The 14,682-nt window shown below is 51.3% G+C and overlaps 4 protein-coding genes across 4 annotated transcripts; all 4 read right to left on the bottom strand.

The window, feature by feature from the left end:
• Positions 1-70: 70 nt before the first annotated feature.
• PV05_11006 (calcium/proton exchanger) lies at positions 71-2,337 on the bottom strand. The gene is made up of 3 exons (XM_013454443.1): positions 1,972-2,337; positions 1,335-1,822; positions 71-1,267 (listed from the first exon to the last, which is right to left on the bottom strand). Exons 1-3 carry the CDS (start codon positions 1,973-1,975, stop codon positions 362-364), a joined length of 1,398 nt encoding a protein of 465 aa, XP_013309897.1. The 5' UTR covers positions 1,976-2,337; the 3' UTR covers positions 71-361.
• Positions 2,338-3,450: 1,113 nt separating this feature from the next.
• Positions 3,451-4,613, bottom strand: PV05_11005 (uncharacterized protein; the record flags this gene model as incomplete). Its single annotated transcript, XM_013454442.1, has 4 exons — positions 3,451-3,829; positions 3,883-4,256; positions 4,313-4,380; positions 4,433-4,613. The coding sequence occupies 4 exons, from the start codon at positions 4,611-4,613 to the stop codon at positions 3,451-3,453; spliced, it is 1,002 nt and encodes a 333-aa protein (XP_013309896.1).
• Positions 4,614-6,260: 1,647 nt separating this feature from the next.
• On the bottom strand, positions 6,261-10,298 carry PV05_11004 (uncharacterized protein; the record flags this gene model as incomplete). The annotated part of the gene is made up of 2 exons (XM_013454441.1): positions 6,261-9,854; positions 9,906-10,298. 2 exons carry the CDS (start codon positions 10,296-10,298, stop codon positions 6,261-6,263), a joined length of 3,987 nt encoding a protein of 1,328 aa, XP_013309895.1.
• Positions 10,299-10,566: 268 nt separating this feature from the next.
• On the bottom strand, positions 10,567-14,620 carry PV05_11003 (uncharacterized protein). Its single transcript, XM_013454440.1, has 6 exons — positions 13,835-14,620; positions 13,511-13,789; positions 12,997-13,458; positions 12,608-12,935; positions 12,194-12,558; positions 10,567-12,134 (listed from the first exon to the last, which is right to left on the bottom strand). Exons 1-6 carry the CDS (start codon positions 14,369-14,371, stop codon positions 11,010-11,012), a joined length of 3,096 nt encoding a protein of 1,031 aa, XP_013309894.1. The 5' UTR covers positions 14,372-14,620; the 3' UTR covers positions 10,567-11,009.
• Between the last annotated feature and the right edge of the window lie 62 nt (positions 14,621-14,682).

Raw genomic sequence — 14,682 nt, 5'->3', positions numbered from 1 at the left:
GAGCTGCCACGGCAGCGCATGCGAACGCGCCAAAATCGTTTGTATCGCCAGCAGTACCAGAACAACCTCCTGTATTTTCAAGTACGCTTTTCATTCACTTTTGTACGAGTATCAATACAAGCCAAACTACATGATGGATGTCTCCAGGGTATCAAGATATTTCTGAAAAGGAGCATCGGCATCCGAGTCCGTACTCCATCCCAAAGAAACAATTTTGTTAATTGCTTGGATCTGATGATATCCTCCTTCCAAGCAGTCTTCAATCTGATCACTGACTCTTGATCCCCACCACAAAAAGCAGAATTTATACAAACGAGAATTGCCAACTTTCGTCACTAATCGAGGTAGCTCGATCGCACGCTCAATTTCCACCGTTCCCATGGAACAGCTTCCCCAGGTTCACCCCAGTTCCTGCATCGTCCGGCAGCACATAAAACGCTAGAGCAATGATGGTATACATGCCTAAGCACAGGAGTCCCTCGAGGTAATTTGACTTGCCGTCCTGGATGAGCAATACCACCACCAGACTCGCCAAGAAGAACGAGACTGTCTCGAACGTCTCAAAGTGCAGTGTCATCGGCCGGTCCATGATCCATCCAAGCACCACAAGGAAGGGGGTCACGAAGATGGCAATCTGCAGACTCGACCCGATAGCCACACCGATCGCCAAATCCATCTTGTTCTTGTAAGCGACAACCACAGCGGTTACATGCTCGGCCGCATTGCCAACTATGGGAATCAGAATCAGACCGATGAAAGTCTTGCTGATATGGGCCTTCTCCACGATCGAATCGATGCTGCCGACCAGATACTCGGCGCACACGGCGACCAGGAGCGTGACGACGACGAGGAGCACGCCGGCAGACCAGGGTCCGAGCAATTGCTCGTCTTCTCCCGCTGCCTCCTGCGCCTCGGCATCATCAAACAGGTCCGCATGCGACTTGAGCTGGAAGTACAAGTAGGCGACGTAGATGACCAACAGGATAATCGAAGTTCCTCTTGACAAGATCATGATGTTATCATCCTGCGATTTGTTGTCGGACATGACGGCGTACAAGGTGGCGGGAATGATCAAGCTCGAGGTCGCAACCGTCATGAGCGAGGACATGGTGGAAGCTACCGTCGAGTTGAACGTTTGTTCCTTGAATCGCAATCCGCCAGCGAAGAAGCAGCAGCCCAGCACGAGCAGGATGTTGGACAAGATGCTGCCCAGCATACTGGCCTGGACAATGCGGATCTCGTTCTTTTGCAGGGCAATAATGCTGACCTAGACATTGATTCATGTTAGCCTCATGGTCCTCCATTTATATATTCGCTTGTTGTAGTGAACGTACGATAAGTTCCACCGCGTTCCCAAACGTAGCATTCAACAGCCCACCGATAGTCTGGCCCAGCGGCACCGCAAGCTCTTCCGTCGCAAAGGCAAGCAGACTTGCCAGCGGTATGATGGCAATGAAGTTCAGCACAAACTGCAGCACAGGCGACCAACCTGCCAGTCCCGCGACGATTCCGATCGGAACAAAAACCAGCAACACATTCACGTAGTTTGTCTTGAGTATCTCCCATGTCAGGTGTAGGACGAGGAATGGGTAACGGATCGCCTTCTTGTCATGCTTGTGGTAGGGAGTACCCGAGTGCGTCGAGGCCCATCTGTTCAGCAGACTTGTCCGCTCATCTGGATCAACTGTACGACCGTTGGGACCGCCAGGGTTGGTAGTCGCAGGCATGGAGGACTCTTCCCGTTGATCTCCCTCTCGTTCTCGCTCTCGTTCTCGGTCGTTAGTAAGTGTCCGGTAGAAGGCCTGACGTATCTTGGTAGCAGCTATAGGATTTGCAGACGGCGCCGTCATGGCGACATCCAGAAATGTCAGTACTTGTAACGGAACAGTAACCGATGATGAAGAATAACAAGAAAAGTGAAGGGAGGGATTGGGCCGCTATTGAGGGTGAAATTGTGTCTTGTATACATACCCATTCGCCAGAGGGCCTAAGCAAAATGCAATGCCAGTACCGAGGGAGAAAGAAGAAGAGAAAAGGTCCGGGTGGTGATACAGTGCAAAGTGGTAGATGGGCAAATTGAGGTCCCCAGTGCTGGGCAACCCGTCCGGTTGCGGATAGCTCTATTCAGTGTTCAGGCCAAGCACCCGCCAAGCGCTGGTAGATCTGTCAGTGATAGAGGGTGGCAGGGTCGAGCAGGGTGTGCAGTGTGCGATGGAACGAGTTGGCACGCCGAGAAAAGCCTGACAGACCACGGCGACAAATAGATGGTTCTCATTCAAGAAGGTGAGAAGGATACGGTACTGGTAACGAGAGGCGCGCCACTTGCAGTTGACAGCGATACGTTGGACGATGAAGAGCTTGTCGCGAGCTTTGAATTCCCCAGGGACCATAGGCACATGATGGCCCCGAGGTGATAGGCCCGGGATACGTAGGTTGGGTGCCACTAGTGATAGGAACCATGCCTGGGACCCATTAGCATCAAGCACTAAGCAGCACTGCCACACTTGGCTTCTTGGTCTTGCAAATGATTTTCATCGGCCTCATTGGATCCACGACTGCTGCTTCAGACTTCATGAGCGCATAGCACACTATTCTGTTGCCGCGGTTCTTGCTTGCCGTGCTTGCTCACCCGGGAATCGACCTCTGAGCGGCTTGTTGCTTCAACGGACGATTTCTGTGTATAGCACATGATGGCACTAAGCGCCCACAAGCATCTAGACAAGCATCTAGACAAGCATACTTATGCAGAGGACAACCACCTCGTACGGAGTAAACCATGACGTCAATCAGCCGGGCGCTACGGCGGGTGATGGCAGCTTAATTATTTCCACGGCCACATCACCACGATGGTGAGCGTGGGCGATGCTGTACTAGCTTACGGCAACCACATCTACATATGAATAGCCAAACGTGCTCAAAATGGTATCGTACTTAGGTACCTTACTCAGATCCAAGAACAGACCACCGAAGGAAGCTTAGGGCCCACGTTTGCACGTTCTTCTTACAGTACAAGTACGCCTGAGCGCATCGCATACTGCATCAGCCTCGTAGACGCGACTCCTATACCTGCTGTGCGGCCGGCCAAGCACAAGGCGTCCTTTGGCAAAATTGACCCTATCCTCCTACATTCCATACCCCCGGAAGGCCCGGATACACTCAGCCTCGCCTCCCTTCGCACAGTGTAGCTGGCACCAGAGGTTGCTTTCGTGCCGACCAATCCAGGATGCCTGCATCCACTCTGCTGAATAAGAATGGCGCGATTGCGCCTTCAATAACAGATACCAACCGAATGCTTATCATAGCAAAAGCCTCATCCATGAAAACGCCATTCCAAAATTTCCAGTTGAGTATCGTTGTTCATGAAACGTATTCGCTTTTGTTGTACACCACTTTTGCATTCCGTTCAAAGCCAGCTTTGGCTTCAAGCACATCCCGCCCTGGCATATGCTGTCATACCTCCTCTTGTGCCACATTCCTCTCAAGATTCTTGCTATAGGCAGCCTTCAATTGAGACATGGTGATGCCGACTGGGATAACTCCCCCGGATTCTGACGTCCCTTCTGTTGTTGGATTGCTGTGTTTCTTCATTTCCGGCGTCGCCACAAACGAGGGTTGCCGATTGCATGATGACTCTCGCGAGGAGCTGTGCAACAGCCAGGGAGAGATCAGGTTCACTAACGGTTTCAACGTGGGCAAGCACGCGCATATAATTCCCGTGTTCACCTCGATCGAAGACCACAGTAACGGACCGACTACATCATAGCTGACGTCCACCGACTTGTACAGCTCGTAGAGCTTAATTAACCGCAATACTGATGTGACGCAGCCACTGTCGTGTCATGTCAGCCCTGGTAAGCTGCCTCAGAGAGGGTGTTCACTTACAACCCGCCCAGCAGAAAGACGCAAATCAAGCCGTATTTTTGCTTACGCGGTAATTGCAGCGTCACGAGTGTCGGTATTGGTAGAATACAGAGGGCGATATCCGTGACGATATTGAACCCGGCTGAGAAAAACCAAAATGCATAGATATCAAAACAGTGTCCATTCTGCCGCGCAGTCCAATACAGACTCAGTGGCCGGCAAGCCAGCAATGAACAAATCCAGTTTATTACGCAATACGTAGTGACAAGCCCGATCAGACTCCAGGCCATGAATCGGGATGTTTTGGTCTGGAAGAAGCGCAAGTACTGATATGCAATCGAGTCTTTCACACAAGTCAAGCCAGCAATGTAGACAAGCGTGCAGGCAAAACAGGTCTGAAAGTCTCCGTTAGCGCTTGCGCAGAGCGATCATGGTAAGGAGAACATCCTACTTTGAAAAGCCCCTCATATTGAGCTAGGGTGAGCTCCGTAGTGTGTTCACCGAAGCCATTTCCTCGCTCTGTCTTTTCGTCAATACATGTGGCAAGGGACGCGAAACAGCTTTCACTTACGGACTTCAATCATGGCCGAGAGGCCAATACTAAAGCACACCGCCGCCAAAATCAAGCCATCATCCAGACCGAATCGTTTGACCAGGAAGATCCGACTGATCAATCTAATACCGACAAACAAGAAAGCCAAGGCAGTGACGACAAGGGAGACAATGGCAGCATGAGATCCACGGTCCGTCATCTTTACCTGCTGAATATCACAAAAAGCGTCTGTCCCATAAGTGAAAGAGAAGAAAGTTGACAGCCGCAGTCAGGAGGGATACGAGAGAGAATGCCGGGGCACTCCATAGTAGATGTCATAATGAAGGACATGAGAGCAATGGCCACAGCCCGACGAGGTCTCGGATCTCTTCCACGTTGAAGGTCCACGAAGACGACAGTGGAAACAGTGGAAACCATGAAAACCCTGCAACAAGCAATAGGAGGCGAAAGCCGGCAAGTGAATGAACGTCGGAGCTCATCGGGGGAGGAGGCCTAACAAATTGAGAAATGTCCCAGCTAGGTGCACAGACATGATCCTCGAGGATGTTGCGCAGCTCGTGGCGCAGATCACGACCCAGCAGGATGGTTCGGCCATTGAGCGCGAGATCCATTGGACTGGGAACAAAGGCGGATACATGCATCTCGGAGTGGTTGCCAGAAAGGCTCCGTCCAAGGTTCGATAGTGTATGAAGAAATTCTGCAACGACCGCCCAGTCGCGGATTTGGGTAGCGGGCATCACAAGCTTTGACCTGTACAAACCAGGCACAAAAGTCATCTTTCAACAGTACATGCGGTCCTGGGTTTCAGTGCTTGTTCAAGGGAATCGAGAAACTGGGCAAGGTGGTCTCTACAACGCGCCGCTGCAGCCTAGAAAGGCTATCGCATACGAGATGTAAGATGGCATGAGGTGGCCGCCAAAAACTCCCTTTAAGTCGATTATCGATGTCTCTCGGTTGCCGGATGCTGTAGATGCACTCGCTAGGGACAGATGTCGCACCATTCGTCACAGTTCCATACTTGCAGTTTTGCTACTGGTTGATATTCGTGGCCTGCCGAATGTCGCCGTAGTTACGCATTGCTCTCAGCAGCAAAGCAAAGGCGGGTGGCATCTTGGTAGAGTGCGCCGAGACGTAGACCTGACGTACTGCAGCGGAAAGATATCCATTTCTGCAACCGTCAACTTGTTCGAGAGACTGTAAGCGAGAAGCTTCAATAGTAAAAGGAGCATGGGGAAAGCCGATGGCCAAAGCGTGAAAAAGGCCATTTCCCGGCTGCTGGACTGTGCTTCTTATCGTGAGATCCCTGATCCGGCAAGCAGAAGCTCGAAGATAAGGTTCGACGCAAAGACTCATAGCTGTCGCGTGTCCCTCAAGCTCGCAATGTTGTCCCCCTTGTCGTTGGCACGCTCGGGCTTGACGGAACACCGGCCAAATTCACAAGCTGCGGTGACAAACGCAAGCAACAACGAGAACAGGAGAAACTCCAAGAACTCCCAGTCGAGATACAACATGACTCTGTGCACAAAGATAGATAGGGATCAAGTCGAAGGAGAACACGGAGACCGAGAGGGACGTTCGTAACAATGGGGAGGAAAATCTCCAGATGATGCGCGTCCCACGGGCCTGTCGATCTGCGTCGCTGCCCACTTTTGGGCACGAGATCAAATTTATATCGCAACATTCGGTAGTAGTCCAAAGCCCGGAGTCTTCCAGGGTAACTTGTCCTTTCGCCCAAACCCGCTTCCACCTGCTCATCCGAGTCTGTGCTCCTGGCACAAAAAGTAGGTAATACATTCGGCCCAAGGCGGATCCTTAAACACCAGCTCCTGGCCGACCTCCTTCAGTTTCAATGTTGAACAATGCGTACTACGTCCCTGGAGGGCTCCAAGGTCTTTCCATTGACATCCAAGATTTGGGGCTTCGCAGGGCCTGTATATCGATGTCGTGAAGGCCGCGCTACGATTTTCGCCCGTTTGACCAAGTCGTCTTTCATCTCATTCCACCGCTCAAGCTCTTCTTTCCGCTGAAGGATCTGGTACGACATCGTGGTCGACCGGGCCCTCCATGTAGACACGGAGCCAGGGTTGCCTTGCACCTGTGGGGATTTTGGAGCCAACCTAACGGGTTTGGAGGTCTTGGCCAACTCGATAAGATCTGTGAACACCTCCATCGACTCTGCCCAAAGCCCCCTTGCCTTGTCGCCTTTGTGTCCCACCTTGAGCAGACTTGGATCGAGCCATGCACGACCAATGGCATCCTGGCCAACTTTGTCGACAGGCACCCGAAGCCGCGTATTTTCGGATTTGAGGAAGCGCACAGAGGCCTCCAGACCGGCGATTTCCACCTTGAGGAGTTCGGTTTCAGCCTTGAAGCGCAAAGATGTGGTCTCATCCACAGGACCACTCGGCAGACCTTGTCCGTCTGCAGGTACTCTCTGTTTCATGGCATCAAGCTCCATTCTCTGGTTCTCGCGTGTCTCGAGCAGATTTCGATGATCAGCTTCGAGTCGTTGTAGATTTTCGGATGCTACTGCGTTCTCGGCCCGTAATTTGTCGATTTCTTCCTGCATCGATTTTACGCCGTCGTCCTTTAACTTGGTCTCCTTGGCTCGGGACTCAAGTAATTCGACCTTGACTTGCTGCTCCTCAATCTGCCTGTCTCTCTCGCTGATCCTGATAGTCTGCTCTTGAATCCTCAACTTCAAGCGGGCCATCTCTTCTTGCATGTCTTGCGAAAGGAGTTTTTGTGCCTTGACTTCCTTGGCTCTCACAATCCAAGGTGCTGGGCCCTTCTCGAATTCAACGGCGCCTGACAGATCGGCAGACTTCGTGTGCAAATCATCGATCATTGCTTGAAGGACCGACAGCTGCTTCGCAAGGATGTCGAAGACATCTTCTGGGCCTGTCTGCGATGTAGTTTGCTCTGCTTGTTGCCGAGCGACTAAGGTCATTTTGTCGATTAAACCTGAGTAAGAGAGTGGTTCATCCCGGTCGATCTTGTTGAGTTCTTCAATGGCTGCATGTCCAACCCGCTGGGTCAGCTGAGACAAGGCCGAAGCAATATTCTCGGCTTCTGCAAACGAATGCCACATTGACTCATTAAGACACATCGAGCGAGCTCGGAGATCGTTGAGAGCATGTAGTAGCTTCCCAGAGATGTATTTCACAGTCCGAGACTTGACACCAACTTGATCCACTCTCTTCCGGAAGGCCATTGCATCTTCATCATCAGCGGTGGGGGCTCCCAATCTACCTTGTACCACTTTGTCCAGGATCTGGGCTTGACCTGCAATGCTGTCGGTGTACGTCTCTGTCATGGAGACGTTTGCCAGCAGCTCCATTGTCTTGGATTCGAGGCTATCAGGAAGTAGTTTCTCCGCCATATCCGTCAGTATGCCAGCCATGCGTTGCAAGTGATCTGGTCCATCTGGAGCCAGCTCATCATGTCGCAGGGCCTCGACCCAGCCGGATACTGCAAGTTCCACAGGCTCAAGTTCAAACGGTGCTCCAGCATATTTCATGAAGTCGTCCAGTGAGCAAGTCGACATGAATTGCACGAATCTGTCGCACATGTTGGCGATGAAACTCATCTTCTCCATCACAGCAAATGTGGATATTGCGCTATCCTGGACCAGGTCTGGTCGATCTCGTATTCTGTCCGCCAAAATACTTCTGCTCAATTGCGCTTTTGACCGGATTCTCTTGAGACATAAAAGAGCCGAGATGGGCTTCTTATCGACGTCGAATGTCTCCGGGACAAAGTATAATAAGATTTCCAGATGCGAACTCGCTTGTTCAGCTCTCATCTTCCCAAGTTCGAGGTCTATCGCCTTGAGCTGTGTCTTCGCGGCTGAGCTTTGTAATCTCAGATTCAAGTCCATCATGGCCCGTGATTTACTGCTCATCTCGTTCGCTTCAGTCTCACTTATGTCTCGTGAACGACGGAGCTCGTCAATATCGCTTTGAAGCCCTTGGACGACTTCTCGAAATTTGGTCAAGGTATACTCCATGTCTTCAATTGTCTTCTGCTGCTCGAGGTTCTGGCGTTGTTTGTCGTTGATCATTGCCTCGCTCTCATCCAATTGGTAATGCAAACGCTTTTCTTCTTCGACGTGGAATGCTTCCAGTTCATCAGTAACTTGGATGTGCTCTTCGAAATCCTGGATCTGTCTTTTCAGTATTTCGATCTCATGACGAGTCTGGTCTCGTTCTGCTCCCATAGCTTCCAGAATGTCGTCGTTGGCTTCTGCCGCCTCAAGTTGTTCCTTCAGGTGCTGGACGGTCTCTTCAGACTTGCTGAGCTTGGCCGCAGCTTCTTCGTACTTGGTAGCTGACTGCTCCAACTCATCAAGCGTCTCATGAAGCTCTTTGATCTCGTTCTTCATGTCGGCTTCGTTCTGTTGGGACATATCACGCAACATGACCAGTGCCTGGCGTAGTCTTTCCGTCTCACGTTCCAACTGGAGCCAGCCGGCACTCGCCTTTTCTTCAGGACTCATGACCGAAGTTAGCTCCCGATTTTCCTCCCTCAGGATTTCAGCTTCAAGTTCCAATTCCTCATGCTTGAGTTTGAGCGCCTCTAATTCAGTCTCGAACATATCAGCACGTTCTTCGGCCATTTCCTTGTCAAGTGTGGCCAGCTCCAACTCCGATTCATGTTCGGCACTCTGATCAGGGACATTTCTTGCGCGGCTCTCGGCTTCATCATACTTGACTTTAAGGTCCATCATTTCTTGCTGGTTGGTCTTGAGCTTCTTTTGCAACGCTTGGATGATTCCTTCATATCTTGTATTTTGATTCCGAAGGTCTTGGACGTTCTGTAATTGGCTCTGCTCCTCCTGCCTCTGTTTTTGTAGACTGCGAACCTTTGTCTCTAGAGCCTTAATAACCTGCGCCTGCCTAGATCTGTCCTCTGGGGGAGCGCCCAAGCCATCTCGAGGCGACGAGACAGAGTATTGTCGCGTAGAAACAGATCCCGGGGGTGTATTTTGCGACTCTGCTGGCTCACGTAGCCCAGTATGGTCTGCGTCCGTCGATGCTGGAGCAACGGGCTCCTCCTCCTCTTCCAAAAGTGGCGACGAGATCTCGTCTACCGAGGCCGGAGGTGAGATGACACGCTCGCTTTTGGCAACGGGTTTCGAAGACATAGACAGACGGGAACCAGCCAGAGACTGCCGTGATTGTATGGAAGTCGACCTCACGGAAACTGGCTTCACAGCCCCGCCAACCAGGGACTGTCTATTCGCGGTTGCGCTGCTGCGGCTTGCTGTGCTAGGCGGAGCCATCGAGAGCCTCCCGGCTGTACTGAGTCTCGATCTCGTGCTGGAATCAGACGTTCGTGCAGTAGTGGCCGGCGTTCCTGTTCGCGGAGTCGATCCTGTGGAGCTGGCGATGGAGGGTGTAGGTTTGGTGGGAGACTTGGTGGGAGACTTGGTGGGAGACTGTGAGTGAGGAGTCAGTTAGAAGCCTCGACGAGATGGTTCCTTGCATACTCTTAACGATGCCCGGGATCCATGGACAGACCCGGCTCCTGAGCCCATGAGACTCTGTCGCTTTCTCGCAACATCAGCGGTCATCCCGCTGGATGGTCTCGGTTTCGTGGACAGGCCGCTTGAGGACGATGTACCATTGGCTTTGGAATTCTGTGAAGCCTGCCTTGCAATTCTGACCGCGGACTCTTTGCGGACAAAGATACCATAACCAGGGGGGCATTGAAAGTAGCGCTGGCCTTTGACCGAACCATCGTTTTTCCCCGAGTTATCTGGCAGTTCGAGACCTAGCCATTCTCCCGCTGCAATATGCAGTGGTCCAATGTACCGGACAGCCCCTTCTCTTCCATCCTGGGTCACGATTGTATGGCCAATCTTGATGTCGAGGTCGGCCATGTCTGGCGATTGGCAAGTCTCCGTCTAATGGCATGACCGAGGGTAACGTAGGGGCATCAGGAATGAGGTGAAGCTAATCTGGTGATCATGAGCGAGAATTAGGGATGCGCAACGGTTTGTTTGCTTGAGGCTGGGCCGGACGCGCATCGCCTGCACATAGTCGCGCCCGGCATGCATGCAAGTTCTCCAATCATTCGGTCGATAATGCCTTAGTCAGCGACATTTCACGTGATAATTATTTTGATGATTGCGACCAGGACGGAGCATCATGGACCTAAAATCTTTCATTCGCATACACAATTTTCTAAAAAGCTTGCTGGGGTATAGTATCTTGTTCTTTGGCATGGCCGTCTGAAGCAATCATAGCTTTTCCATCGCATGGCTATCAAGTAGCAAGAAGTTGCAACAACCGCCTGAAGAAGAACGTGCTGGGTATCTCATCTTCCAAACGCAAGAACATAAGGAGTGTTATTGAATGCACCAAGATCCTGTTCGGTGCATTCCATCACCAACAATAACCAAGTAACAGACATAGTCAAATCACGCTTGATTTGCATCACGAGCGACACACCAAAAATCGCTGGCTTCCACCTTTTAGTTTTCGTTGAAGCATAGAGGGTATCGTATCTTGCTGCACATAAGAACAGATAAATCATGATCTCCGTATCCATGTTGGGTATCATAGTCGTTTTCCGAGCATCACAGACTTGTCTAGCGCAGCGGAAGATTCAAATGGTTGTTCGATCCGTTGGTGCCACTCAACATCGGGTTGTGATGATGTGGCCCCATGGGACCTTGGTAGGAAGAGAACGAGTGCGACGTTGGAGGTCTTCCCGAGTCAAAACTAGCACGAGGGTGCTCATGCTTGGGTGTCCTGTCTCCCGGCGCAGCACTGCCTGTTCCGAACGGGAATTTATTTTCGTATCGCGATGGCCAGCCACCACTGAGCGAAGAAGCAGAGACGTCTTCTTCGGGGAGATTGACACCGCTGTCATTCCAGAAATTCCGATAGCCACTTTCACGGCTCTCCATAGAGATCAGTGACGCCTTGCTCGCATTGGAGGAAGCGTGTTTGAAGAAGGTTCCTGGAGAGTTATTCTGGTTTTTGCGGCTCATGAAGGATGAGAAGGACGTAATGCTGCCTGGCTTGCGGAGGCGGTCAAACAGAGACGCTCGCTCAGACACCGGCGTACTGTCTCCGTCGGCAAAACTTGATCGCGTTGGGGAGTCGGTCGAGTGGAGGGACGGCGCATTCTGCAGGAGCTTCGAGTCGAAGAAGGGGAGCGAATCCTCAAAGGAGTCTGACTTGGGACGAGGAATCGCCCCTTTCACTGTGGAGGCATCGAGGCCGTGTGGCACGAGTTGAGAGATGAGGTAGTCAATGGCGTCCTTGAGTCCACCAGCATTATTCCGAGTGTAAGTCAGAACGAGGCGGCCTTCAGAAGGACTGACAATGCGCTCGACAGATGCGGTGGCGGACTTTGGCAGGCTATTGACTTCTGGATTGGCATGGACGTCCACTTCATATTGGTCTCTCAACTTCTGCCGTAGCTCGTTGTAGAATTCCGGAGTGGTGAAGAAGTTGTCCAGGTCGTCCGCCTTTTGGAAGGCAATCTCATGGCTTTCAGGCACCATGCCGAGGAATGCGTCTACTGCTTGTGGTACTTGATATTCAGGACCGGATATGGTGACAATGTCACTGGCTTGTTCAGTGTTAGGAAAGTCAATCTTGCAGTTCCATTTCTTCTCCAGATCCTCGATTTCCGGCAGCCGACCGATCAATTCGCGGTGATAGAGACGATTTATGACTACCGTCTCGGAGACAAACTCGGCATCCTAAAAGGTTCATCTGATAAGGACATGGGCTTGTCAGTTGGGGAGTCATCTTCGCTTACAACTTTCTCCACCATATCCATAATCTCCTGCTTCACCATATCCAAGCTCTGCGCGTTACGGGCAGGCGTACGACAAATGACATTATCAACCTTGATATCATCGTCGTCCTTTCCGGCCCCACCGCGATCCATGGCATTGGAGAACTTGACGAATACTGAATATTTTTTCATGATGCGTTGAATGTGCTGTCCACCAATACCAATGATACGCTTGTGATATTGGTCAGGCACATGGAAAGAGATGGAGGCCGGCATTTCTTGTTCGACAAGGTCGAGCCCGTTTTTGGTGGCCTCGTACTGACTGCCTACAACGTCAATGTAGAAGTTGTATTCGTTGAAGCCATCAAAGATGATCTGGACGTTGCCTAAGAAATGCGTCAGTGATATCGAGATCTTCAGAGAGGATTAGCTCACTTTGGCCCATGATCTTATTGATTTTGCCGTTCTTCTTGCCGCTCACGAACTCCTTGTGCTCATTCGCCAGTTCGATTTTGACTCGCATTTGGTACGGTGTGCGCTTGACAAACGGGATTTGGTTAATGACCATCATTGCTGCTTTGACAGCGTCGTCGGAGCCATTGATCGTGAAGGTGAACTTCTCAAAGCTAATATCTGCGCCTGAGTTGGTACAAATATCACTCAGCATGACACGAATGTCGTCTGGAGACGGCGCTCGAATAGCAGGACCTTGTGCTGGATCGGGCATCATAATCCACCATGAAGCACTGAAGAATTGGCCGGCCTATGAAATCGTCAGTACATCGAAGTTGGCCGTAATGTCCGTTCTAGCATTGTAAACATACTAGAGCCATGATCTCCTTCACCGTTCTCTCCACATGTAGTACTTCGGTGCCCTGGACGCGCACAATACCACGCTGGCTAGCCAATTGTGGGAAGAGTACGTGAGAACCATTTGTCTCCATGATCTTTCGCACTTTGTCCAATCGATCAAGCAATATGCTGTCAATCTTGCTCGCAGAGACCACGGCATCCTTCGAGTACAGTTTAATGCCTATGACCAGCTCTTTCAACCTCTGTTTTGCCTGGTTGATGCGTTCCTGTGTCTCGCCTGTGATGAAGATTTCGTCCGCGGCTCGGCGTGTGGCATGTGGTGGGACGTATCCGAAGACTCCGGGAAATGGTGGTGGGAAATAAATCGCGGTCTTTGTGGCTGACTCGATCATCTTGATGTTCTTGCCCGTCCGCCCGGAAACTAAAGTATGCATTGTCACTTCCAGCTTGATGACATCGATTTTGTGCTTGAGCTGTACATGCGTTAGCTATGTGTACTTGTAGACTTGACTCTGGAATCTTCACAATCTGATCGATCATCATCAAAGCTCTGGTTTTGGCATGTTCCACACTTTCCATGTCTCCGAAGATATTCACTCGATATCGTTGGTCGAGTCCGCTATCCACGCCATTGCCGTACGACGCACCGGCCGACGATGTCTCGCCATTTCTAGGCTTCAGAAGAAAGATGTCGGTCCCGGTATATTTGGCACAGAGATCGATATGGTTGAGCACGCTAGATCGGACTCCAGTTTCGGCGCTGTCAAGTATCAAACCTGGGTCAATGTCGACAATTGCAGAACGCTAAACTATTAGTACTGAGCACTGGGTCACAAGCTATTCACGTACCATCAGGATTGGAGTCTCGTTGAGAATCTTGGACCTCATCTTGTAGACTAGGTCTCCTTCACCTGAAATGCAAACATTGGTCACCAATCCTTGTGACTTCCTGTGCAATGCGGGACCAGCCTTGGGCTCGGATGAAGTGACTGTTGCTTGTATCCGACCTCCACTCTGATCACTTATGTACGCACATAACGAGCGCAGTCTCTCTTCATTTTGTACATGCACAGGCAGCTGGTGAATGGGCGTGCCCTCGGGCGTCTCTGCGGGAAATGTCCACCGCTGACAGGCACCAGGACTTGAATGCAGTATCTCTTCGGGATCAGGGCCAGCCAGGTTCGAGGCAAAAGGTACATTGAAGGAGAGATTGACTGGGGTGGATTCGGCGGATTGCTGCGAGACGATTGCAGGTGAGCCTTGAGGACGTCTCAATGGCTGCGGCGTGGACATGTCCTGGTGAAACCTAGACATGCCAAACGCTGCTGGAGTCATCCGTTCCCAGCCATGGCGAGCCTGGCCAGTGAAGTTGCTGATCTTATGCATCTTCGACTCGGATGACTCCCCAGGTCATCGACGTTAAAAAGGGAATTAAGGCTGATAGGCTATGATTGTTGCATGAGGAAGTCGTCGAACGAAGGTCAAGATTTGCAAGGACCACGAAGAAAGGAGGACGGAAGAGGACGGCACGTAGAGACCAGTTTCGAGTTGTGCGTATCGACGTGATGGAGTCGAAGTCAAAGGTCGAGTGAGGTGCCAGTCTGCAGTGCCGCGCAGTCAGTGCAAGCCATGAGCTGAGACTGGGCGGCGGATCATAATTTAGGGCGGGCACGGCGGGTTGTAGTCCAAGTTCTGTT

This window comes from Exophiala xenobiotica, assembly GCF_000835505.1.
Source record: "Exophiala xenobiotica strain CBS 118157 unplaced genomic scaffold supercont1.7, whole genome shotgun sequence".
Classification (NCBI taxonomy): domain Eukaryota; kingdom Fungi; phylum Ascomycota; class Eurotiomycetes; order Chaetothyriales; family Herpotrichiellaceae; genus Exophiala; species Exophiala xenobiotica.
This window is presented reverse-complemented; position numbering and strand designations above follow the sequence as displayed.

Bases quoted from the DNA above. Each gene is read 5' to 3' on its own strand.
- PV05_11006 (XM_013454443.1), bottom strand. The intron at 1,268-1,334 runs GTACGTTCACTA...ATCAATGTCTAG, and splicing joins GGAACGCGGTGGAACTTATC to GTCAGCATTATTGCCCTGCA.
- PV05_11003 (XM_013454440.1), bottom strand. From the start codon at position 14,371: ATGCATAAGATCAGCAACTTCACTGGCCAGGCTCGCCATGGCTGGGAA. The intron at 13,790-13,834 runs GTACGTGAATAG...CTAATAGTTTAG, and splicing joins ACGAGACTCCAATCCTGATG to CGTTCTGCAATTGTCGACAT. The intron at 13,459-13,510 runs GTGAAGATTCCA...ACGCATGTACAG, and splicing joins TGATGATGATCGATCAGATT to CTCAAGCACAAAATCGATGT.